The 27,998-nt window shown below is 38.0% G+C and overlaps 2 protein-coding genes across 3 annotated transcripts in view; one reads left to right on the top strand and one right to left on the bottom strand.

Moving 5' to 3' along the window:
• Fatp1 (Fatty acid transport protein 1) overlaps positions 1-8,582 on the bottom strand; it is a 64,946-nt gene extending 56,364 nt beyond the window's left edge. Inside the window, exon 1 of the mRNA XM_089249516.1 lies at positions 8,104-8,582. Coding sequence (XP_089105642.1) covers positions 8,104-8,390 — 287 coding nt within the window. The 5' untranslated portion in view covers positions 8,391-8,582. The remainder of the gene's footprint in view (positions 1-8,103) is intronic.
• A 6,126-nt stretch (positions 8,583-14,708) lies between these two features.
• On the top strand, positions 14,709-27,994 carry LOC149069944 (uncharacterized). Of its 2 annotated transcripts, none has more exons than XM_089249586.1 (6): positions 14,709-14,768; positions 16,910-17,003; positions 19,164-19,271; positions 20,825-20,911; positions 21,578-21,723; positions 22,451-27,994. In XM_089249586.1, the coding sequence occupies exons 2-5, from the start codon at positions 16,934-16,936 to the stop codon at positions 21,718-21,720; spliced, it is 408 nt and encodes a 135-aa protein (XP_089105712.1). In that variant the 5' UTR covers positions 14,709-14,768; positions 16,910-16,933; the 3' UTR covers positions 21,721-21,723; positions 22,451-27,994. The 2 variants fall into 2 exon arrangements, with proteins under 2 accessions (XP_089105712.1, XP_089105713.1); XM_089249587.1 differs by having other exon boundaries at positions 14,715-14,768; positions 23,132-23,217.
• The last annotated feature ends 4 nt before the right edge of the window (positions 27,995-27,998 follow it).

Genomic DNA, 27,998 nt, shown 5'->3' on the forward strand with positions numbered 1-27,998 from the left:
GATATACGCAGCTAAATCAATAAAACAAACCCCCCCCCCCCAACAGCAGCCAGTCCAATACCCAACGTAGAAGCGTATCACTGACACAATTTCAAGCTCCAATTTAAGAGGATCCAATATTAAACGAGACACTTTTCATCGAGCTTTTTTTTGCAATTAAAGTTACATATTTTTTTCCTATCTCCTACCCGCGGGGAGTTTAAAAATAACACTTGGTAGTGGAACTCGTCGTTAGATCCCATCTGGTAGTTTAAAGGACACAACAACGTTAAACTTATTTCTGTCTCCGAGCGTCCGTTCAAAGCTGGCACTTTGCCCGGATCTGGAAAAAAAGGCACATATGATCAGATTTTAATTGCTACGACGCTCAGGCGTATACATACACACGACCGCTCCCTCATTAAGCCGTCTTTCTGCGTATAAATCACTCTGCCAGTGCAAAAAAATAAAATACTGCATATACAGATTTTTGTTCACAACGTAGTTTGAAAGTTCATTACAACTTTTAAGAATTCGAATGAAGAACAAGATGGCAAAAAGGTGTTTCTTTCAACGTATTCCAGATTATTTGATAGTTTTTGTCGTATCACGTTCATTTTCTGTGCACGAGGGCAAAATCAGACCGGAATCTACAATTTATTGCCGATTCCGAAGGGCAGCGTTCGACATTGACTTTTTTATACTCACCGAGGGGTTAGTGCGCTAACCATCCTCGGTGTGGACTACCTCGCACTAGAATGGGTTTTTTTTTTCTGTGTGGTCATGTTGTCGCCGTTTCTGTCGTATCTCCGCGTCAAGGTTTCTGACAAGAACGAATAGGGTATAGAACCATCACCACCTAGAGATAGAAGGCCTTCGCACTCTGCTTGTGACGTTAAGTAAGTAGTCCATTTTCCCTCAGAATATTCAGGGGAAAAATAATTCCCTGCCCATGCCAGTATCATCGTTGCGAGGAAAAGAAATGATCTGACTCAGAATTGGCGATTTCTATGCCCCACATCCAATCACTATGCGGTATTTGTGAGTCAATCAGGTATATTCTACGCCAAAATAAGAAACGAAATAAGATGCTGTGTTTCAAAATGTGGGAAACTTGCTAGGTAGTCTGAATGACGTTTATGGCAAACACTGCAGAGGCCTTCTATCTCTAGGTGGTGATGATAGAACTCGCGACACCTCTAAACATCCTTTGATACTTTAGGCGAGTATCTTATCGACCTGGGCTACCACGCCCGACTCCAGATCAGGTGCCAGCTTAATGCTCCGGACAGCGTTATTTATATCATTCCTTTTCTTCGAGGTTTTCAGAGCAATGCATGGGCTCAAGAGTAGTGCCGTCTTAACGCATGGGCCTACCCGTCACGGCCTGGGGCCTCAAGAGAAGAGGGGGGCCCCCTCAGAAAAATGAGAACCGTTCAAATTTTCGAGAATTCGCCTGAAGTAGTTGAGTTTGAGATTTTGACACATGTAGGGCCTCAAAAAAATCACCTGGCCCGGGGCCCATGATGCTCTTAAGACGGCTCTGCTCAAGAGTTACTCAAACCGCGAGTCTCCACTACCGGGGCATGTTCTCTCCCAAAGTGTGCGTCGTAGCTCCAACGGAGCGCCGGCAAGCTGTTAACATTGATTGCACATCCAGTGCTTTGAAATGGTTCTTTCTTCAGACTATTCTGGGGAGCAGCCGGAGGCAAAAGTTTGAAAACCACTGACTTTACCCGAATATTTTCAGCCACGAGAGCGTCGTGGATATGACTATTAGGACGAGGAGCCGGAGAGTAAATAATCATTAGATCAAGGGGGAGCAGGCAGCAAATGAGTAGAAATCGTTTGAGTGAGGAAGAGTAGCGGGTGCCAAAAGTTTGAGAACTACTGGCATAGTAGATCACTATACGCAATCCGACAAGACATTTTCTGAAGATAGAAGTTTTATTAAAAATTTTCACGACTACAAGTATGGAGCCAATGTGTATCATTCGAATGAATTGGAAACTGGTTCTGTGTCGTTTTCGTCATAAAACGTAAGGAGGATGTTGCAAGAATCCTTTTAATAGATTGCTCAATGCCCAACAGCTTTTTCTTGAAGAAGCCTATGTTCTTATCCGTGGACAGAAAAAGGGGGAGGGGAAGCACTTTCTCATCAACTAAAGGAGGCCTCCGATAAAGGGGCACCTAAACTCTCTTCATGCTCAATGAAAAGAAAAAGATTTTCGCAACACTGGGGGGAAAACTAGCATGACTAAGGTCACACTCCCTCCCGAGTGAAGAAACAAATTGTCAATTGCTGGGGGGAATACTATAGTTCAAGGACCTAAAAGTAAAAACCCTTCATGATATCACAAGAGCCAGAAAAAAAATTATCCATATTAATAGAAGCATCCACATAAATACTTAGAAAGGTGTCTCAACTTTTCGCTAATTCATTCATTCACAGCATCTGGAATTGTACTTCTTAAATGTACTAAAACCTGCACAATATTTCCTCGTGACCATGAATAAATGCACTATCAATATAGCCTAAAACTGACTAATCCGGCCAACAAATATGTAGGTTTGGGAAGGGACAATTTGTCAATGAAGCATGAATGAATTTTAAGCTTTTAATCTGCACCTGACAACTGAATTCTCTAACATTTTGCTTCAAAATAAAATAAAATGAGAAGCTCAATAGTATATTAAGCCTGGATTTTATGACCAGAATTTTGAATTGCAACCAAACATTCAATTTAAAAGTCAACATTCTCAATGGGAACATCAGTTTCATTAATTAATTTCTTTTTCATGAAAGCACTTAATTCCTTAAGATGATCCCTAAAGTGCAAGATTCCATACTCTATTTGGAAAACAAAAATTCCATTCATTTTCAGCACAACTATAAGTTTTTAAATCGCCCATTTCCAAGAAGAAAATTCTATTTTATTTCTGATGTCGTTTCTACGGACATGGGCGAGTTCAAAAAAACATACAAACACGTTCAGCAAAAAATAAAGCATTTTCAGTTGTCAAACTGACTGATGACTTTTTTCGCTACTGGTCCTGCAAGACCACCACAATTTTTTTCTCGGTGGTCCGATTGATCAATCACTGGTCTCGGACCAGCGGACCACCAATGATTTTGAAAGCTGTACAGTTATATATTTTTCCTTGTAAATTTCTTGTGTCGATGCCTCTTAAATATAAGTAGGGGGAAAAAATTATGAAATTCAATCCAAATATGAATGAATTCAGCTTGTGAAAGGCTGAGCAGAGATAATTTCACTTGAAAAAGTCTAAAGACAAAAAAGGTAGCCAAACTGCTATCTACCAATATGCTTGGAGATTTCCATTGTCACCAACTAGAAAAAAATTTATAAAACTGTTCGGGAATACCAGATAAAAATATTAGTCAATCCACAACTGCCTTCGAAATGGCCATCGTGGGGTTGAACACCACAAGGAATACATTTTTCATGACAAAAATTGAGAAATTTTAGCTACAATAGAAGTATATAATATAATGATAGCTTAAAATTACAACGATAAAAATGTTGTTGTAACAGACTTCTCGTTATAAGCAATAGCTTCAACACTAGCTTTTTCATCTAAAATTAAATTTCATAAGAATCCTATGCATGACAAAAACGGATACTGCAGAGGCAGGGCAATAACTAGGTGCAACAGGTGCACCTGCATAGGGCCCACTTGGAAGGGGGCCAGAAGTGACCTAAATTCAAATTCTTGCACAGGGCACAAGAATGGCTAGCTGCGGCTTTGTGCAGAGGTACCGAATGTCTTTGAAATTAATTTTTTCAAATAAAAATAGATCCCATTTCCATTAACAATATTCAATGAAAAGTGTTCAAGACATTGGAGTCAGAGCTTGGGTTGATGTGGGTAATTTGTAGCACGAGCCCAAGCAGTGCGCCACTACACAGTAACAGGCCTACAATGGTACAAATCTTCAATTATTATACTTCACCATAGTTTGAAAAATAAATGGTAGATGGCAACCATTACACAGAAACAAACTCCATGTTAGGTTCACAACACATACACACACAACTTCCAGCATGGTTGAGGTCTTTTTTGACCATCTGCTTATCTCTCCTTATTGAGACACAGTGGTGGGCCATGATCTGGTTAGAAGGGGGAGGTTCATATTCAGAGAATTTCTAACCAATAGATTGCCATCAGGGTTATGCAATAGAGGATTTATGTTATCTCTATTCAAATCTTCAATTTTCGACCGACCTTTGCCAAATTTAGCATATATACCAAACAGGACCCGACTTGAATGATAGGCTACTTTAAAAATTACCAGAGCTGGGCAAATACCCGAAATGGGCAAAAACTATCTGGCCACGATGGTTTCGAGCCTCAAAAATGAATTTTTATTTGCAATAATTACTCTGGCTACCATGGTTCCCTAACAGTGCATTTCAGACATGTATAATGCCTTTACAATGGTTTGTCACTTCTTTAACACTGTCATTATATATATGGGGTGGGGGGAAGAACCAGGCATTATAGCCAGTAAAGCTATTAAGAGCAAGTAAGTTTACATAAACTTGATAGAATATGGATATATTGTGAACACATCAAATCTAAAAAAAAAATATGTATATATATAGGCCTACATAAAATTCACTTTATGTGTGTGTATGTATGCTCTGTACGAATCTACAATTTTAAGACTATCGTTGCCAAATTTTACATGTATACTAAACAGGACAAGGCTTTTTTCAAACTGAGCACAACTCTGGTCTATCGCCAGGATCGGATGGGATTACATTCATCATCCGGGAACACTTTGATATCTCAATGAGTTGGGAAGCTGGGTGTATTTGGTCTTTAAAGGTTAAGCGAGTTGTGCCAGAAATGTGAGTGCATACCTAACGGTCCAAGTGTATATATAATGTTGGCAGCACTGAAAAATCAGATGCTGCCATCTATATTTCAGAAGTGAAGTGCAATGATTGAATTGTGCCATTGTAGGCCTGTTGCTCTCTGTGACAAGAATGAAGCGCGAATGCAAGCAGATTTCCCCAAAGTTGGGAACTACAATAAACCAACTCCAGCCGACCCCCCCCCTCCTCCCACGGGGGTCCGAATCTAGATGAGAGTCCGTCACTATGACCACTCAACCCCCACAGCAACTGGACCTGACTGGCACGATAGGCTATTTTAAAAGTTCCTTAGAACTGGGCGTAAAAAAAAACTGACAGGAAACAATGTTTCTTGGGCCCCAGTAATGGCTTTCTGAATGCTTACTTTGGTATTACTGTGGTTCCCATATACAATTGCTTTCAGACATGTTTATTCCCTTACAATGGTTTGTCGCTTTTTCAATCCTCCCAATATACATAAAAAACCCAGACAACACTGGCCACTTTTGCTAGTATGAATACAAAATAATGAATATAATATTCAACAGGCAATGAATGGGTGGAGGAATTGAACGATATATAAAATCAATATAATTATTTAATGAGGCGTTGAACATCTTCGGAAGTGGAATGCCCTTCGCAGGCCTCATGACAACAGCATTTAATTATGAAATTGTCAGAAATATCAGAAAAACACTTTCACTACCACTGACGGTACAAAACAATGTCCGTAAAAGAGGGATTACAGTTGATCGGAGGTTTGAAATACACTTTTATTATACAAGTGGAAATTACCATCCCTCTTTTACAAGCGGCGACCACGAAGAGGGATTTTACTGTATTTTGAAAATAAGAATACAAAAAGGTAGCTGTGGGAAGCAAGAACACACAGTTCTAAGTTACAAAATATAAAATATTTTAAACATATAGACCTACTAGATACATTTGTATAAATACAGTCAGCCCTGCTTAATCCGATATTGGATAAACAGATACCCCACTCAAACAGACACGATGGAGGGGCATGAAGGAAAGAATTTTTTAAAATTCAAGAGTGGCTTGCATTCCTCTTGAAAACGTCAAGCCAATTCCCTTTGAAAAGAAACCTTTCAACAGATGCCAAAGTTTAGTTTGTGAACATAGTGCATGCTGGGTTCTGATTCTGCAAGCCTGTGCCATAACAGATTGGTTAAAAAGTTTTTTTTGAAATTCTGGTATTTAGCCAATAAGCAACAATGCTGACTTGCAGAATCGGAAACCAGTGTGCACCATGTTTGTACCCCAGCACATTAGAAGAAATAAATTAATAACTGAACAGCTTTCGAACTTGCAAGTGCTCACAGCTTGAAGACTGTTATAGCACCATCAGATGCTGTTTCTGCGTGGTCACACACACTTCCCTTGCAAAAATAGTTCATTTACACTCAAACCTCAACGAAATAGTATTCCCTCTCCCAATTTTATATATATTTATGTCCCATACTTAGTGTGTACATTCGCCCGGCTCTGGAGTTCTGTTCACAAGTATGGAGCCCTTAAAAAATTAAGGACCAAGCTCCTCGAAAAGCCACAGGTCCTTTACCAAACAAACAACTGGCATAAACAGCTGGTCGTATTGAGAGAGGCTTCAATTTCTGGTTTGCACTTACTGGAATGATGTAAAATCGCTGCAGATCTAAAGATGTGCCACAAACTAGCCCATCAAATGATTTATTCACCATTATGAGAACTTTTATTCACGATCATGAACAGACGAGTTAACCTACATCACTTCCAAATAAAAATACCAATGGCCACAAAAGACTGCTTTTTCCGTGGATACAGATGCTGTGTAACGAGAATATGGAACAGTCTGCCATCAGAACTTTTGTATGCACCTCCTAGGCAAAAGATTTGCATTCACTACTGAATATTTTAACCTAGCTCCGCACATGCAAAGTGTTTTACCTTCTGACTATCTTAATTTTCTATTCATTATTGCTTTTCCAGTATAAGTCCAAGCCTTCTGGGTTATTGCAGATAAATTTGATACCGACCGTATTTGGCATCAGAAATTTACACAGTGAACAAATCTTGCGCGCGTGCACACACACACACACACACACACACACACACACACAGGGATTACACCGATTCAACAGTAATTTGATACAAAACTCATTACAGCACCAGAATTCTACGAAATAAATGGTGGCATTAAATCAGGGTTAGACTGTAGGCCCTTATATTTTTTATGGGCAGTGCATTTATATATATAATGTGTGCTCAAAAAAATTAGTGAATGCTCAAATATTTAAAAAACTTAGGTAAGAAATGTGCACCTACGCATGCGCTTTGGGTGACATGTAAAGAATCACTCCTAGCATCAAGATCACTAAGCTGAAGTAGAGTTGCCAGGGGTGGCAACCAATAAAAAGCATTGAGTGTGAAAGTTGATGTCACAATGCAATGGAACGCACAAACATATTTCCATGCCTCTACTACTCTTTCTTTCTTTCAAACCAAGCACAACTCAGGTCTATCGCCATGGGCAATTTACTATCTGGTGAGTAGTGCTGTAGTGCAAGTGTGTGTACCTGACAGTCCAAGTACGTATCTAGTGTTACGTCTGATTTTTCAGCGATGCCATCTACATCTCAGAAGTGAAGCGAGTGAAGAATTACATTTGCACCGTTTTGTAGGTCTGTTGCTCTCTGTGGAGAGACTTTCTAAAGGGGAGATCGGCTAGCAGTTCACTGTTGGTCTCTGCTACACTCGCAGCTGATGGTGTCTGCCTCTGTTCTTGCACGGATCCTGAGGGGGGAAGAAATGTAAACTATCGCCACAACCAACGGCTAAAAAAAAAAAAAAAGGGGGAGGAAAATCTATCTGTCCCATAAAATATTGGAGATAGATTTCAACAAAAAAACCGTGAACAATACCCCCCCCCCCTCCCTCTCAGCACATCGCCCTAGATTCGAGCTTGGCTTACGGTCCAAATATTTAACGGCCCGGTGCGGCTGCACTTTTCACATCGGCGGTGTGGCCCTGCTCGCAAACGATAATCCTATTATATAAGACACATTATCGCACAAACTTATCATTTTGAAAAAAGATAAACGCCGAAGAAATAGAGCTACTATCGATCTACAAATAGCAATGAGATATAAACATCCATTGGCAAGCACACACACGCTTATTACACACACTTATTACCACGCGCGCGCGAGAGATAAACAGAGACAGATAAACGATTGTTTACCTGAGATCCCGGCCGACGGTCCTGTATATCAGGAGTCCGAATTTCCAGCCTCCGGCGATCATGTAGATGAGGAAAGCGGACAGGAATGCCTGGAAGAAGTTCAAAACACTAGCGAGCCATAGAGCACCGAGTGAGCCCCAAAACAGTAGGGCGCGCAGCCTGTGCTCTCTCTTGTAGAGGCCTCCATTTTCGTAGATCTCGTTCGTGAGCCTCCTCGCGATCCTCCGCGGGTTGAGGATGAACTCCGTCTCGGAGGATATCTTGGAATTATTCATTATGCAAGTCATGGTCGCACCATATCAATAATTAATTATTATTACACAGATATCAATCGGCCACACAAATACAAACACAAATAAAAGACGCAACCCGGCGGGCGGATACTACGTTGGTTGGATTGATGGGCGTTTTAGTTCCAGATGACAACAACAGATGGCGGTGTTGGTAGGGGGGGTTGAAGGTAATGCGATGCGGGCGGGCGTCCGTCCGTTGACTCCTTTTAAAAAAAAACCATTCGGTGGCCATCTGGCGGCCGATTATGGTATTACGTAATGTCGTAAGTGAATGAATGAAGCCCTCGAATTTTAAAATTTGCATGTGTTTTCGGGGTTTCACAATTGTGGCTCGACCAGTGGCGTATTTACGGGAAGGGCTTAAAATTTGTTTTTTTACTGAGAAATCAGCTTTAGTGGCTATAGCTCAGGACGAAAATTTCAGTTGTGAGTGATCTAGAAAATTAGTAGAATGGGAGAGGCGAGAAGGGCAAAATTTGTATAACCCTCATGGGCCCCCCCCCCCCCCCAGCGTTAAAGGTGGAGTCGACTGACTCTGCCAGTCTATACAAAAAGGGTCTAGGTCGGTGAGTGACCAAAAGAGTAATCTAGAGCAGCGGTTCTCAACCGGTGCTCCGTGTGCACTTCCCAGGGGCTCCGCGGCTACTCGAGAGTAATAAAATAAATCAATAAATTTGATAAACAAACAAAAAAAGAGGCCTAAAGGATACCGCCATAATACCATAAATAATATTCCAAAAGGGCTCCTCGAGTTAAACAGGGCTCCGCCATAGAAATTGTTCACTGAAAAGGGCTCCGTGAGTCAGAAATGGTTGAGAACCGCTGATCTAGAGAGTTTGTAAGCACATGAGTATGCAAAAGAGTGGGGCAAAGAGCCATGGGCTGAGATACGGGACGGGAGGGCATGGGTAGCCCCCCTCCGTAGCGTCAAAGATGAAACCGACTGATCTAATGTATTTGCGTAAATATGAATTGACATCATCATGCCTCACTCACCCCCCCCCCCCCAAGACTTTCAACTCTATCTCCACCTATGATGTGAGCAGGGCTGCAACTAGATACTTGGTCAAACGGGGCAAGTCATTACCTCCGGGAGATGCAGAAGGTATCTAGGAGATAACGGGAAAGCAAACATTTTGACACGCACCTCCCCCCCCCCCCGTAATGTTGGAGAAGAGGGAGGTGAAAAGATGAAATCTTCACCCCCCTCTGCTCCGGTGCCTGGGGCACGAGACCTACTCCATCTTTATTGCGGCCCTGCATGTGAGTGACCACATCAGTGCGCAAGCAACTGAATGCCACCGAAAAAGTGACTTTAGAGACACTGGTGTATTTGCAGGAGTGGGGAGGGAGGGGGCAAGCGGATTTTTTATATATAGTACAGGGTGACAAATTCGAGGAAACAGTATAGTCAAGAAAATCAAACAAAAGCAGCAAAATTCATGTAGCCCACAGGGGGGGGGGGGGGCAAAATGCCTCTTGTATAGGAGTCGATTTTCTACCCGTGGGACCGCACGCGAAAATAATCTTGAGGATCAAGGCCATATTAACAGAGGGGCCCCGGAAAAAAGATTTTTCTGTACCCCAATAGGGGTGACTCGAGAAAAAAATTTCTTCCCGTTCGGGGACCTATTTTGGCATGCCCCTGACATGGCCTCCACATCCCGAAGCTGGCCGGCCTTTAGACTGGAATTTTCGGTGGGTCCTAGGCCAGCCCCTCAATAGGGAATTTAATTATTGCGTGAAAAAACCAAAAATTAAAAGAACCGTCCCAGGCCCTGTCAGGCTCACCCTTGAGGGGGGGGGGGATGCCGTGACCCTTCACCATGTTTAGTTCGCTTAGCACTCAGATATGTCGTTCATGTTGCAAGGGGTTAGATAGTTAATAAAATTAAAATAATCAACTTCTTATACGGATACCCTGTGCTCAAAAGCCCAATTAGAAAATTGTTGCCCTGTCTCTCTCCTGATGAACACAAAAAAGAGTTTCCGCATTTCTAAATGCAATATTTGCTGAGATATTTGAATTCGAAAAACGGAGGAAAGTGGAAAGTTGGGGAAAATATCATTAAATACGGGTGACATGCCCCCCCCCCTCCCACAAAGGTGGGGCTGACAGGGGCTCGGGACAATTACCATCATGCTGGAAATTCACTACAGAAGGATCAATGAAAAGTCTGGTTTAGGGGGGGCCGCTAAAGATCCAAATCTAGAGGCCCTGCTCCAGGATGTGTGGGCCATGGCGGGTAAACCGTTTTACCTGAGCATTTCCCACATATAATGCTAGTTTTCTCCCAACTTCCTTCCGTTCTTCGAATTCAAAAATATCTCAGCGAATATTGCACTTAGAGACGTGGAACGTTTTTTATTGGCATCAGGAGAGACAGGACAACAAATTTCTCAGTGGGTTTTTGAGAGCAGTGTGTCCGTATAAAATGTTTCAAATAAAAAAAATTAACATTTTATACTTTTTAATTTAAATTTTTACATTAACATTGATACTTTAAACGGAAGTATGCCTCTAGGATCAACGGTTCACCACTAAAATAATGTGCGCCCCTATTACCTATACACCCTGTATAGTTATAAACAGTAATAGTCTTTTGGGACAGTGATTCTCAACCGGGGGCCCTATTCCCTTATGATACTAGGATGTATTAAAGACACGGGTGAAAATCAGATCAAAGGGTAGCCATGACAAATTATGGGGTGGAAGGGGAGGAAAGAGCTTTGGAGAAATAAAGCTTTCAAGTGAAATAAGTAGATGAAAAAATGTGCCTGCTTTCAGAATCCAGCTAATGAGCTGTTCATAGAACCAGGGCAATCTCAACCCTTATTCCGGAGCCCCATGCCCAGGGACTCAACTAGAAACGAAAATTTACTCTGTCATTCGGAGCCAGTGTACATTTAGGCATGCTCCCCCCCCCCCCCGTGATTTCGAATGGGAAAATAGTGAACCCAACGCTCCTCCTGGTCCAGTGCCCGGTGTACCAGACTCCCCCCCCCCGCTCCCCCTTTATGGCAGTCTTGCTCATATTCATAGGAAGCCTATACATGATGAGATCTGGTGCTATGATTTTCGAGTGTAGCTATGTAAATATGTAAGCTGTTAATGCCCCCCCCCCCCCAGCGTCAAAGGTGGAGTCGACTGATCTAATGTATATATGTATATACGAATTGACATCATCATCATCATCATCCCCCCCCCAGACTTCTAAGTCTATCTCCGCCTATGGCCAGAACCTAAGGGCTGAGTCCATTTGAGCCCCCCCCCCCCTCCAATAATTTCTGAAAAACTATGCAATTGCAATGCACCTGCCTCCGCACTTGAGTTCCGTTTATATAGGACGACCAGCAACTTTCAGCCCCTCCATTGTTTTCTCCATGTTGGCGCATCTGGCTGTTACTTCCAGCTAAGTATCACACACCAGAATATCACTTTTCTCAGGGAACCATGATGATGAGACGGTCATTCATAGAGACAAAGCCTCCTAGATAAATTTAGGAGGCTTTGATAGAGCCCAGACAATAATAAGGCTCTCTCTAGCAAAGCCTCCTAGATACTACATCTAGGAGTCTTTGCCTCTAGCCCATGGTAAGCGCGGACCCACATGGTGATGCATCGGGAGAGGTGATTCATTGTGTGGGTTCGTTGAATAATCCTGTATTTTACACAGACCTATTTTTTTCCATACAATTTAGATGAAGAATGATCAATCTCTGGCCTGGCCATTACTTCCCAGATACTACTAGATACCTGTATGCTCCGATACCTGACAACGCTCCGATGATTATTATAGATCTGCACCCATATGAAGGCCCTAAGCACCTAAGTGATTGTGGTGCCCCTTCCCCTTACTTTTAATCTTAAGGCACCCCCCCCCCGACAATTATACTTGTTTACAATTTTCTAGTATAAGTATGCAAATTGGAAGCATGCATTTTTAGTTTGGGGGGGGGGGGTGGGTTCAGAAGAATAATTTTATCTGAGGCCTGTGATGCCACGGCTTGGGAGCCTCGAGTGCCGGGAAGGCCTCGAGATTTGAAGGCCTCAGAACAATTTGATATAATCAAAATTTTGGAGTGAATACGCAAATTGTGTGGGAGGTTATGATGCTGTTGAGATGGGACTGGGCTTACTTTATGGAAATAGAGCAAAATCTCAATCCAAAAACTGAGCATTAACGTGGGTTCTGGTTCGAAATTTATTTAGTTTCTCTGCTTTTGTGGTATCCTTGGTGCTGTTTTTGTGGACGCAATGCAAAAATAAAAATTTACTGTCGCTTGGGGGTCAGTACCTACAGTATTTTGCCACCCCTACTCTCCATAATATTTAAAGAAAAAGGGAAAACCCTAAATAGACGCCCTTGCTGGTCCGACACCCGGGGAATAGATCCCGCCCCCCCCCCTCTTTTGGGTGCTGTCCTGGTCAACCTTTCAATAAAAATCTTAAACTATACAATCAAGTGCTCTTAAAATTTTGGGATTTACTACAAGACGGTTGATGTTGGGACAATTGTATATTTAGAAACAATGTACCATTATCATTTTTTGGTGCCCCTTTCTCCTAATGCACGTGCTCATTTTGCTTAATGGTTAATCCGGCCCTGCTCATGGCCCCCACATCCTGGAGCAGGGCCCCTAGGATGGGATCTTTGGTAGGCCTGCGCACCAGACTTTTCATGAGCTCTTCTATATCGAATTTACAGCGTGAAAAACAGAAATTGATGAGAACTGTCCCGGACCCCAGGACTGAAGCCCTGTCAGCTCCACTCCTTGGGGGGATTATAGATCTGCCATGATGACCCTGTATAATATTTTACGATAACTGCTTTAAAACGCCAGAGATCGGAATTCTATTGATGGAAAAATATGTCGATTTATTAGTAGACATGCACATGGTAGTGATAATCCATGACCCTGCATCCTTGAATGGGACCTTGATTTTTGACGAGACCCAAGACTAAGATTTTTAGCTGGCTCCTTATATTGATTTTCAAGAAAATTTATACATAGTTTTAAATATTGTTTAAATGTTGAAAACATATAAGACCAATACACCTCTATGGCACACCATAGCCCTGTCACTGTCAGTCCATGGGGGAGTGATCTTGAAAGCGCCATGATTTCGCAGGGAAAGAGAATCTCCCGTTACATCTCTCTATAAGATTCGAAGTGTCGGTCGACCAGATTCAAAATCGTATTTCAATGTGGTGACGGATTAAAGTTGATTGAATCCCCGAAAAAAACATTGGGCTCTTTGAATTAGATAAAGCGTGAAGTTGGGGTTTTTTGAGGCCCTTTAGAAGTCGGGGACCCGTATTATGTCTCATTAGCGTAGGGCTCCTTAAACAAATGACGGGCCTGGTTTCTGTTGGTAATTCAAATACCAGGGCCGCAACTAGATGCTTGGTCAACCGGGGCAAGCACGCATTTTGGCGCCCCCCATAATGTTGAAGGAGAGGTCAAAGAGTGAAAATTTGCGCCCCCTCCAGTACGGCGCCCGGGGCACCAGACCCGCTTGCACACCCCCCTAGTTGCGGCCCTGATTACGCTGCTTGAAAAATGCGCAAGCGGCACCATCTGTTGCAAACCTATGTAAGCAACGCTGCCCATGAATACGTCCTCATTACCAGGGGTTGCGGAATCTAATAACCCTACCATATATATTTTGATGAACGCATGTTTGAGATGCTACTGCTACTAAACAACACATGCACCTCGTCCATATTCCTCTGCGGAACCTCTAACGAATTGGTACATGCGGGAATGTGTGTGTACGTGTAGTGAAACCTGACGTCAGGTTTGTTTCTGTGTAATGTTTGTTATGTGTCGTGCTGCCATCAGTTTTTCTAACTATGAGTGAAGTGTAATGATTGAATAATTTATCGTTGTAGGCGTGTTGCTCTCTGTGGCGAGACTTTTTAATGGGGAAATCGGCTCGCATTTGCGCCTCGAAGTTTGGAACCACAGGAAACCAACTTCAGCCGACCACCACACTGCGGTGAGGTTCGAACCCAGATCCCCGCGATGCGAGTCCGTCATTATGACCACTCGACCACCACAGTGGCTGTTTGAGTTGCTGCCATCTATACTTTTAATTTAACAAGCTTTTGGGAGAAGTAAAGTCCCGTATTTTGTTTCCCCAAATCCGGTAAAGAGTGACTTGTTCATGATGTTGATTTATGAATTGGATGGGAAAAAATCTGATAGAAAACACTGTTTGTATTCGAACATTAAAAAAGTATGAATTTTTTTCTAAGAAGAAACGGGTCTCCATCATCATATGTCTGATACTTCAGATGAGACGGCGAGTCCTTGGAGTTGAAACGATCCATCAACATTAGCGCGGTGCCATCTTTGTTGTGTTTGGTAAGAGATATGAATATTTATTTATTAATATTTGTTTCGTTTTCTCCAATTTTAGTAATTTCCTTTTTTTTTAAATATCCTTGGCTTTGTTTCTATATTCTATAAATAAATGTGGCATCGCATCAATTAGGCCAAGTATTTACCAGCGATTGATTAAATGAATCGATTCAGTTACTAGAAAGGGAAACAAAAAATAGACTGTTTATCATACAAATATGATGTATAACCATATATAGCCGGGTTTTCCTAGGAATAGGTTTCTTGCTCCGCTTGAACTGAATTACACCATTTCGCGCCGGCAGAACCCCCCCCCCCCCATCGATGATGATGTAATACTTGAATGGCCCCTTTAGGTCACTCACATGCTTGCATAGTCTTCTGGTCACTCACATGATTGCATCCTCTTTTAGTCAGTCACATGCTTGTGCACAGAGGTGCCAAAAATTAAGAAAACATTAAAGGGGGCTGTAAAAAGACACACATTCGTTCTCTCTCTCTCTCTCTATATATATATATATATATGACTCGCCCACACACAGGAGGTACAATGGTGTATTGTATTGTACATTCATGAATTATTGGGGGGGGGGGGCTGAAATAGCCTCAGCCCCAAGTTCTGGCACCTATGATTGCATACTCTTGGTTACTCACATGCTTGCATAATCTTTTGGTCTCTTACACACTCTTCAGATCACTCTTGGTCATTCACATGCTTATACACTGCAGGTCACTCTTTTGGTCATTCACATGCTTATACACTGCAGGTTGCTCTTTTGGTAATTCACGTGCTTACACACTCTGTAGGTGGCTCGCTGACCTGTTCCTTGCTCTCTGGGCCACTCTTTGGAACAGCTATAGTATATAAACTCTTGTGGCAATTTTTTTCTGGAACAGGTGCGGGATGATCCCCCATCTTTTGCATTGGAAAATATAGTTGTAAGAAAATGTAGCTAGATATTGATTTAAAACAACTTTTGCATATGCAAAAAAATGGAACACATAAGCAATAAATATGCATGAAGTTATTAAAATACACAGGGTGATTATAATTAAAGTTCCTGTACTGTCTGAGTAGTTTTGAGAAAACCTACTCGGAGAGTATAGTCAAATTTTCAGGATATCTTAATGAGACTATGGTAGAGAAATTTATGCAGTAAAAAAAAGTTCAATTTTTAATCACCAGATGAAAAGTTTATGCTTTTTTATTGCCTTTTCTTTTTGCCCCTATGGTCCATATCTAGCATATATACCAAGTTTTAATAGAATATATTCACCAGAATGGGCGATATATGGGTCTGATCTGTATTAGTATACTGACAAGTCCTATATTGGGCTGAACCGTGTCAGAATATTGAAACTACTGAGACCTATGTAGCACTCATTCTGATGGATGTATTCCATTGAAACTTAGTATATACACTATATGGATCATGGGGAGGGGAGGGGGGGGGGGAACGGAAAATGGTGCCAATGCTTCTAATTTACCCAGAAGCCTTCCAATTTTTCAGCCTTATTAAAATCTGGTCAGAAATCTAATTCTTCCAATTTTTCGTATCGTTATAGAAAAATCCCTAAAAGTCCTCAAATTGAGCTTTATCCCTAAGGAAGATCCCTAACGAAAATACTCTTCCAGTCTTTTCTATTTCAGGCTGACCCTGTTTTCTCGGGAAAAATATAGGGAATCAGGATTTCAAGTCAGAAAAATCGGTAATTGCCACCAAATATGATGATTAATGCAAGCAAAATGGTTAATCATTGCAAAAAAAAAAAAAAAAAAAATTAGGACGGAAAAATGTGTTTAGGTATGGTCACCCGTTGCAATGTTAAAAAGTCCCCATTTTCCCCCTTCTATTTGTTTGACATGCTTTTTTTTATGTAGAATGTGTCATCACGGGATACACTACACATTTTTAAAGTCTGTGAATTGGCACCAATTTGTGTGAAACATTATTTCATGCAAGCAGGAAATTACTCTCCTCAACTTTCTCTGTTCCGATTGGATAACATATTCTATGATGAGAGATGTTTTGGGAGAGAGAGTTCTTTGACTCTTCATATATGTTATTAACATGTTGTTCTGGTAATTTTTAAGTTATATGACTTCAATATAGGATTTTCACTGACACATTTTCTCTTTTCAGTAAAATCATTTGTAGCTTCCTGAGATGGCCGCTAACATAAGAAGGCTCCAGGAAGAAATCAGCAACATTCCTTTAGTAGATGATGATGTTCCAGGTGAGGAGGATATCATCTGTTATAATTTTCCTCAGCGAAAAATTAGGTTTTACAGGATTGGTAGGGAATGTCAGTTGGTAATGTAATTACAGCTTTACATACTGAAACTATATCATGACCACACAATTTTTATAATAATTGTTCTAGGTTTTGCTTCGAAAAGTTTCTAAAAAAATAATAATCTTAACAAAAGACATAATGCAAAGTAATTTTTTTGAGTTGATTCTGTGATAATACAATAGAACTTGGTTAATTCAAACTTTTACGATATTCCCTTGAGTTTTAGCTTATATTTAATTAAATGTTGAAATTTCTTGTTCAATTTGAAATTTTTTCGAATGTTTTGGAGATAATTAAAAGTTTGTAGAAGAAAAAAAAATCATGATTTTAGTACAAGAAAACATATAGACAGTTCTCAAAAAAATTCCACAATCAGTTGAACTTTGCTTCGAACAAGTTTTTAAACAATTAATCTAAATAAACAAATAAAAGTTGAAAAACTCTGACTTAATTTTGGCATATATTCGGTCCCGTTTTTTTTTTTCTATCTCAATTTCTAGTTCGAACAGCAGTCGAACATTTTGTCCACTGATCACCGTGTAAAGAAATTAAGGGCTAGTCCTGAAGATAACCCCAAGTTTTATAATAGTCTTTTAATAAAAAATAAGCACGTTGTCTTTTGGAAAAGATATCCTTTGTGTGCCAAAATGTATGTCAGAATTAATTTGCCTTTAATATTGAATTTATTATCTAGCAACTCAGTTTGGCAAAAAAATAAATTATTGTTGGTAATGGTTGAGAACTTGTGAAATTTCCTTGATCTAAATTCATAAAAACGTTATCCAGAATGAACCCAACAAAAGTTCTTGAATTAAGAGTGAGCTATTACAAATATGCATTGTTAGTATAGGAAAAAATCAAAATGACAATTTTAAATTTAAATAAAAAAATAATTTAATGCTTATTTTAGTATTGTTCAGCTATAGTGTATCGATAACATGTACCACTCGATACAAATTATAATGTTCAAGTTAAGGATAAAGGTGTACCATTCAAAATCTGGAACATTATTATCATCATTAAGAGTATGGAAGGTACCAGAAACTGCAAACTGCAATGTGTTAATGAAAATATAAGCTATTTCCTTCATACCGTATGAATGATAAGCAAAATTTGGGAATTAGTTTCGTAACTGATTATAATGAACTCTGTTTCCATAAATCAGGTTTTGAACATGGTCAAGGAATTCTGCTGATGCAGATTCCAGAATGGTGGGATTATGTAGCAGCTAAGATAAATTGTTATTCTATGTGAATATTGATGATTTTACTGTGCAATTTGTAGTCGTTTTGCTGATCCAGGATGGATTAATTGGGTAATTCAAACTTTTCCCAGTGACTTTAGACTTAATTAAGTTCAAGTTCAACTGTATATAGAGAAACAAATTTCTAGGGCTTCTTATAAATATTGGAGTCGATTTTGGGTGAGCCAGAAGTCATTAAGAAGTTCGCTGGTCAAGTTTGGGTGCCAACCCGTATTTCAAAACATCTGCTGTGCAAGAGGACCTTATCATTTCAAAATTAAATTAGTTTTTATTTTCTGGAAGCTCGAATGAACAATAAATTGCTGAAAAAGGGGGGGGGGGGTAGTGTAAGACATGCTTTTGAAAACTGATTGTGAAAATAAGGGGTGGGGGGAAAAATTATAGAAAATTTTTTAGATTCTAGAAACCTTTCTTAAGGAAATTTTCCTTACTTTTGTGAAATGGCCATTAATTTTGTGAAAAATAAGTAATTTTGTGGGAAGCGAAATAATCTAGTTAATTTATCACAAAGGATACAATATACTGAATTTATGGTTTCATTAATATATATTTTGTGAAAGATCTGTTCTTTATATCCAGAACTTTGTGAAGGTTAATTTTTCAGATCCAAAATTTTGTGAAGGATCCAAAAAACGACCTAGATTTTGACTGGGCAGACCTCTGAGGTATCAAGAGAATTTCCTATGGAAACTGCCCTGTTTATACATGCAATGCACTAATTTGTCCTTTATTCGGAAAATTTTAAATTTTCATATAATAAATCAATTTTATTTCCTAAAAAAAGTTTTTTTCACTCATAAAACTACTGTTTACTTACATGTATTCTTTTTCATCAGATTCTTGTAATACTCCACTGCTTCCAAGTGTAGCAAAACCTTTATCAGAACCTGCACCAGTTGCCTTTCCTTATGTTCCAGAGACGACAGTCAAGCAACCACCACCAAGTTTGTCATTTGATTATTAGTATTGAACTTATTATTTTGATTCAGTGCTTACATAAGGTTTTTTATATTTATATAATGTGAAAGGATTATGGACGTATCATGCGTTTACATGTTACATGTATGTAAATTTTCGTATTCTGGCACAACAGTACCCCAATTTCTGAATTTGTCCCTGAAAGCTGCTCAGATCATTTGAAATCTTGACACTAGTTACGTATTTTACTGCAAGGGAAAATAAATAAATCTCCCATCATTATTAATACCCATATAAGAATTAACTGATATGAGGTTTCATGCAAAATAAAAGTAATATTGCTTGCATGATGAATGCAATTAGGGTTACCAAATTCGGAAACTGAGAAAAGAGGTTGCCTGCACACGCACCCTCTTTAATAACATCACTTTTATCAATTTCTACAACAGATGGTGCCATGATACTGACCAATTAAATCTTCCCTCCTCCCTCACATGATTTTTCCCAACTGAAACAAAACCGCTAAAAAAAGCAAAAACAGAAAAAATTCTGGGAATTTTGATGTCTATTGGATAATGCATGTGGAAAAAAAAAAACCCAAACCACTTTTATCAATAAAGAGGTATATGTTTTTCATAGTGAAAAAAAAGACAAAACCACTCATGTCAATGAAGAGATATCTGTTTCATAGTAGAGGAAAAAAATTTCCCCTCAGAAAAAAAAAAAGAAAATTCTGAAAAGGGAAACAAAAGGCCAAATTTTCTGAAACGTAAGAGGATTCTTCAAACGACATCAAAAAGGAGGATGCCTGGTAACCCTAACTACAATAAAAAGTAGATTTTGATATTTTTGACATAAACTTCGAAGAGTCAATTTTTGTGCACTAAATTATGATATTTTCTAGTATGCTTTATGCTCTCTAGTCAGATATTTGGTTGCTGGTGGCATTTTTAAGTACAGGTGACTGGATACCAAGCGAAGATAACTAAAACAGAAAAATCACATTCCTCTGCAGGGAATCGTTTTGCTCTATATTTTTGTTGTACTGCACCTTGGATTACTACAAATTTCCTGGTGTTTTTATTCAATTGTGGTTTTGTAGCATTATAACCTCCTTTTATACAGTTCTATCATTATATAAACTTTTTGTACAGTGCTGTGCACCTTTAGAATAAGTGATTCTCCCCCCTCTATGTAGTATTGTGAGAAGGCATGTAAATTTTGTTGTATAACATGCATATATTTATCTTACCCTTACATCATTCTTGTCTTCAACTCAACTTATATTTAATTGTATTATTAATTATTGTGCCTTATTTCATTGTCACTTTTGCAATTGGTTTTATGATCAGAGCAATAAATTTGAATTGTGGTTCTAATTATTCACCATATTAATTTAGTTACCAATTTGTATCAAATATTTTTATTGCTATTTATCAAGAACTTTCTGCTTTCAATTTCTTAGCTTGGATAATGGTTATTTTTTAATTTCATTTTTAAAGTATTAATTCTTTTTGAACAGATCTGTGACAAGCAACATAGTAAATCAAGTGTATAAATATGAATTTCTTTTTTGTAGCTTTGGGTCCAGAACTGAGTCCTGATGAAGCCGAAGAAAAGGCACGTTTGATATCTCAAGTCTTGGAATTGCAGAATACACTTGATGGTAAGTATGCTATGTCTCTCTCCCTGCCTTCATTTGAATTGGCTGTGTTTTATTTTTGTGATATGCTTGTAAAAAGCTAAATAAAAGCTTGCGCTAAACATACGAACTGGCAGCTGCCAGAAGTTCCCTCCTCATTTTATTGAAATTTTCCCTTCTCCTGAATACACATGGCAAACATGTCTAAATGGAAGTAAATGGAATGTGTTGACACTGAAAATCTATATATTCGAACATGTTCAAGATGTAAAAATTCTAAATTCAATTGGGAAGATTAATTTTCTTAATAAATTTATAAAATGATTAAATAAAGGATCTTATATATAAATTAAGTATACGTGATGTATAAATGGTGTTTCGAATGGCCAACACATATTCATTCACGAGTATATGATGACATGAATAATAATTATTCATTAATTATTCACATGAATTGAATTTACTAAAAGATGAATAATTAACATGAATAATTTACTAAAAAGATCTTTATTGCATTTGAATTTCTAAGAAGTCCCTTTAATTTATTTCAAGTTGGAAATATGCAATGCTTTTATTAAATGAAATTTTCAGTAATTGAAATGGCTTTGGTGTCAGTTCAGTGTGCCAGATGCTACATCGGTATTTCTGATATTAGAATTCATAAAACCCTAATGCAGTATTTATTTCTAGATCTTTCACAAAGAGTTGACAGTGTGAAAGAGGAAAATTTGAAGTTGAAATCTGAAAACCTGGTGCTTGGACAGTATATTGAAAACCTCATGTCTGCATCTAGCGTCTTCCAATCAACATCTCCTAAAGCACGGAAGAAATAAATGGTATTCTTTTTTTTTCCTTTCTTGAAATTAGGAAAAATTATATATTTTGCATAGTTATGATCTTGAGAATGCAAACCCATGGATCCCTATATCATTAAGAGATGAATTGCAATTTTAGAATTTAGAATCAGTGTAAAATTTCAAAATATACCAATGAAAGGGGACAGTGGAACATATTAGGCTTACACACCTATCGCTTGTACTGTGAAAGGATTTTAAAGCCTGTTTGTTCATCATCAATGCATGGTAAAACTTATTAGTTTTTCATACTTAATGATTCTTCCAACATAGTAGCAACAATACTTTAGTAAACTGTATACAAAAAGAAAAATTGAGAATGTCTCATTTAATGTGTCTCACATTGTTGAAAGTTTGTTACGAACAGGAAGACCTTCAACATGATACTTACATCACTTGAAAATTCGAGCAATCACAAACCTCACTTTAATATATGGAAAACATGTGGCAGTACCAACAACACAAAACAGGTACAATTTTGACAACATAAATACGTTAGTGGGGGGGGGGGGGCACACATGCACTCAGAACACACATTGAGACGTACTGATTCATTATAAATTCTGCAGAGGAATGTGTGCAACATGATAGTAGGCTTGAGTATTATCTTTAATGCAAGATGTTTGAAATTGAAACAATTTCAGGGTTTCTTGACCTATATGCTTTTTTTTTGCAATCTTTCTTATGGAAGATATATCTTTCTTTACAGGTACAAAATTGAAAGCGTTAGAAAAGGCACATATGCATATTGGAAATTTTCAATCGAAAAAAAAATGTGTAGCAATCGTTTCCCCCCACTTTTTTTTATTATGAAAAAAAGGCAGCTTTAATTTTTTTTATCTTGTTAAAATGCTTTTATCATGCATTTCTAAGTCATTTTTATTTCTCCCTTATTATCACATCTTTTTATATGTTCTACGTTTTTCTAGTGCCAATTTAATGTTTTTTTTATGTGCAAATTTATGTGGTGCTTGTAATTTTTTGTTTTTTTTCCTTTATTGATAGACATAGCTGAGATAAAAAAGACACTAATTTTAGGAAAAAAATTGGTATTTTATCATTATTATTATCTCGAAACAAAAGGTGCTGTCATGTTATTGTGTCTGAACAATTTAAATGTTGAATTTTTTTGAAGAATTCAGTTTGTTTTTTGTTTTTAAGTTTATTTGATTTTTCTTTTAAAATAATGTATATTTTAACGTTTAAAAAAACAACTTTTTTTGTGCTCCCTTCATAACTCTATTTGAATTTGAAGAAAAGTAAGGTCCATGAAGGATGATATTTTCTTCCATTCGCATGTGTCAAATGTTACAAAAAGTATTATTTACCACTTTACACTGTTGCACTATTGATTCTATCTGGCAAATTATTTTCTATTTTGTTTATATAGCATTCATTGTGAAGATTCTTATTCAAGGGAAAAAAAAGTCACTTTGAATTAGTACAAACGTTCTCAGAAAAATGAGTTGCCATTACTGATGTCCTATATCCGAAGATGTGAAGCTGTTGCCAGAAAATTGTTATGAGAGGAAAATATAAATCAATAGGGAAAACAGTATGCCTAATTAGATGACTCCATTTTTAACATACAGTCAGCCCCTGGTATTTGTGGATTTAATGATCACAGTTTTTGTATTTGCAGTCCCCTTCCTAGTTTTCAGGAAACGCAGTTGCAGGCAACTGTGCAGTGCCAATTGTATTGAAACAAAATATAAGTTGTATGTGGTAAACAAAAGTTTTAAAAACCCCCTTAAAAATGTTTCTAGCGCTTCTGGAAATGTTTCTAAAAGACTGTTTAAATGTTTCTGAAAGTGAAAATTTAAAATGTTGACAACAGTCAGCTTCATTGCTGCAGTTCCCAGTTGATGCGGCATCAGTGAATCTGAGCAAGCAAAAAAAACCATCAAGAAAGAAAGAGCTTCAAATTTGATCAGCCCTCCCTGTAGCTACACCTGTTACTACATAGCCCTGGATCTATGTCTTACGTAAAAAGTGCTGTTTTTCTGAGGGTGCGCAAAAAAAGTATGTAAATTATGTATTGCATAACTTGCATATTATAACGCTCATTGTTAAATCTGCAAGCATTGGAGAAACTGATTAAGTATTAGTAAAAAAATAAGTACATATTCTGTATGAACAATAGAAAAGGTTTGATTACAAAAACACTTTTCTTTGTTTAATTTCAAACAGTATTTTGTTGCAGAAGTCAGAAGGCATCTTCACAGTAAAGACATGCTATTCAAAGTTTTTTGGATGCTAGATAATGCACCCCCTAAACACTGTGGTGTTCCTTTATATGCCTCCTAACTTAACACCTAGAAATCATCTGCTTGATCACGAGTTGTGTGAACATTTATAGCTCGCAATACACGTTACACAATGATGATAGTACAAACCAGGGCCGTGACTAGGCAGATGCAACCGGTGCACCTGCACAGGGCCCACTTCAAAGGGGCCCAAAAGGGACCTAAATTCAAATTCTGGCACAGGAATGGCTAGCTACGGCCCTAGTACAAGCAATCAATGAAGTTTCAAATGCAGGAAACACCTTATTTATTGTGAGCATTGAATTCATTTTCAGCAACATAGCACAAGGGTTTAAATCGGAATGGATTGTTTTCATGAAGTAGACCCCATCTACGGTACGTTTTTTACAAGTAGAAAAATTAGTAGAGGAAGTCTTGTTACCATACTCTAACGAATTGGCTGAAATAAAGAAGAAATAGCTAACAGCTAATATTATGCTGTTTTTTCAGAAAACATTTCCAAGAATCCCTTCTCCTTCTGTCACACAAATCAGATACAATCAAGATGTCTGAAATAACAAAAGTTTATGGTTTGCATTATTCGCGGTGACTCTCCCTTCACAAATACTGAGGGATGATTGTAATTTCATTTCATTTCCAGTGTTGGATCAGTATCTAGGATTCCTTTCCTTGTCTACTGTTTTGCAATGATATACCATAATTTATAATTGAGTTTTTCTTTAATTTGTCAAGGTTTGTGTCTCCAGGGACTTTTTTTTATGGGGTCCTGTTTTTGTAAAAATTTTCCTAATTTTTTTGAAAGGGTCATTAATTTCGTGAAAAATAAGTAATTTTGTGGGAAGCGAAATAATCTAGTTAATTTATCACAAAAGAAATAAAAATGTCAAATTTATGGTTTCATCAATATGGGCAGATCCCTGGTCTCAGACCATTGGGATTCAAATGGAAAATATTGCCAGAGGTCTAGGATGTAGTTATCAATTAGAAAACTTTCTTTTGTCCATTTCCGATTGATATCTATAGCCCTATGTGTTGACGGATGTAGTATCCATTGATAAAATTAATATGTTAGTGATTTGTAACTTAGTTTAAAAATTTGATTGCAGATGACAGCACTAAACATAACAAGCATCACACAGAAACAAACTTCACGGAAGGTTCACTATACATAAACACATTCCAACATGTACCAATTCGTTAGAAGTTCCGCAGAGGAATATGGACAAGGTGCATGTCTGATTTAGTAGTAGTAGCTTATAAAACCTGAATAATCATACCAAAATTTTTTTACAACCAATACAGTTATTTAGTGTTTCGTTTCTTCAAAGTAATTTTCTGGAATTTTGGCCATTCAGTGTTTTTATAAAAAGAATAAAGTTTTTTACAGGCTGAAATAGCCTATACAGGCTTTCACTTGTACCCTGTTACTGTTCACTATTATTTCTTCATGAATGGCACACATCCGTGAGCACACATTACTGCTAATTTTTAAAACAGTTCAAGGAATTGAAATGCACGAAAAGCGTACAATATCAGAAAAATGGGCATTACAAATTTCAAGTAAAACGTGTGTGTTACTTTCATGATTAGTCTTGCATGTCGAGTGGTGCTGTAATATAAGTTATTGTGCCAAATTTTTTTGATGGGATGTTTATTCAAGGCTCTTTGTCAATATATAAATATATGTAATTGTTTGTTGAAAAGTGTAATCATAAGTGGAGATGAGGATGTGTTAAACAATATTCTATCAAAGTTTAAGCTCTAGTAGCAAGTGCATCATTCTATCATTCCTTTTTTAACTTATAAGCTATTTCATCTGAATTTGTAATATTCCATTATCAAATGTGTATCATATCATTTCAAATTTAACTTATTCTTAACTAATTGATCGTATTGTAAAAGTATACGTTTTTTATTGACTTTTTTTCCTTGTTGCATCTATGCAAGTACGCACTGAAAAAAGGTTGCATGATAAACTCAATATTGTTACTTCAATTTCTTGCCTATAATCTATGCATGCAAATTTTGCTACTTTGAGGCGGGGGAAGACCTCACTACTCTTGGGTCATGCAACCTGGACTGTTCTAGGAGGGACACCAAATCCAAGTTGGGGGGGGGGGGGAAGAGAAAAGCTATGTCGACCAGTAAAATGTGGTCAGGGATGCCAAAAATAAGTCCCTCACTGGTAGATATTTTTTTCCTGACCTGCCCCTGTGGGTGGGGAAGGGCACCATCACATATGATTTTCTGCTACATATGATGCATACATACAAATTTCTGGTAGCTGTTTGTATCAACACTAATGAAATCTTAAGGAGCTGATTAATAGAGGGAATATAAGGGGTGATATATATATTCACCCTTATATAATAAGTGGGATACTCGTGGCCCACACAAGGGGGGGGGGGCTGACAGGGCTCCAATGTGGGGGGGGGGGCAAGGACCATACTCATTATTTATTAATTTTTTGAAAGGAAAGCTGCTGATAATATCCAGTTATCGGGGTACGGTAGCCCAGGTCAATAAGATATTTGCCTAAAGTACCAAAGGATGTTTATAGAGGTGTTGCAAGTTCGATACCCGGTTCATCCTTGTCAGGAAACTTTCCTGATGCAGAAGTACAACAGAAACAGTGACATGACCACAGAAAAAATTGCTACCGCAGGGAGTCCCACATCTAGGGGTTAGCACACCAACCTCTCGATGAGTATAAAAAAACAAGCCTGCCGTTCGGAATCGGCAATAAATTGTAGGTCCTGGTCTAATTAGCCCTCGTGTGCAGAAAATGACCGTGGTGCGACAAAAATGATCAAATGATATCCAGTTATCTTTAACAGTTTCTGTGAAATTTGCATGTTTTTATGTATTAATCTGGATTTATAGGCAGGAAATCATGGTATTTTGTAATTTATTGGATAATAAATGATAGAACTCATTAATAACAGTAAGCTGAATTTATATGGACTTTCACCAAGTGTTCAAGTCTACAGATGTAGTAAAGTAAAAATGTGAAATCTTTATTTGAGGCTGTGAGACTTTCCTTCTCAATAGATAGGATATGTTTTAACAGTGATAGTGTGCCAACCTTAATTTTGATGATTATCACTAGGATATAGTTATATAGAACAGTTTTTTTTTGGATTTATTTATTTCTAATTTACTTGAGACTTGTGTTTGAAATAGTGATCACCAGGGCTTCACAAATCGAGAAAATATCTAGCCACAAACTAAATATTTTAGGCACCAAATGTAATTTCTTTTGCCCAAACTAGTAATCACTAACAAAATTTAAGGTGCCAATTTTAGTTGCTATGGTGATCTGTCCAGCCCTGGTGATAATTCAAAAGAACATAATGTGAGGGTTAGTCGGCTTTTGCTTTGACAACTTCATTTCTTAATGGCCAGTGAAAAAACATTATGAATAAATACGAAATACGGTGGAAACTTTTTTAATGGAACGATTTGTTTAAGAAACGAAGTAATCGAGAGAGAAATTAATATGAAAAAAATCCGCATAAGAGCTTTGAGGATGCTTTAGGGCTCAGTCGGCTCTTATTCTTTTCCAGATAATATGCATTTTACCACCTTTTCTCAAAATATCTAAACGTTCAATTTTCCTCGTGCCAAAAAATAAAATGTTCCTGTTGAAAATGAATAAATTAATAAGCAGCGTTTTTTGTATCTTCGTTCAGTGCCATCATGATACAGTTGAAAAGGATTTTTTCAACAAAAATTAACAACCATGTGTGAGCTGGTTATCTGTTTATATCTCAACATTCTATAACATTGTTGCTTAAGTTAATAAATTTATATTTGGAGGTAAATTTGCTAGAAAATATATAGTATATATAATTTTTTTTAATGTGTATTACTTAGTTCCAATCTTTCTGTAAAATTTTTGCCTCATGTATGAAGTTAACTTTTATGTTCGCAGTGTAGTGTCTCCCCAGATTGGTTGTTTTATGAATAAAATTTGATGTACCTGGAATT

The sequence above is a fragment of the Pholcus phalangioides genome, unplaced genomic scaffold, assembly GCF_987345545.1.
Source record: "Pholcus phalangioides strain wild (caught in Gottingen) unplaced genomic scaffold, Ppha-v1.0 ptg000022l_1, whole genome shotgun sequence".
Classification (NCBI taxonomy): domain Eukaryota; kingdom Metazoa; phylum Arthropoda; class Arachnida; order Araneae; family Pholcidae; genus Pholcus; species Pholcus phalangioides.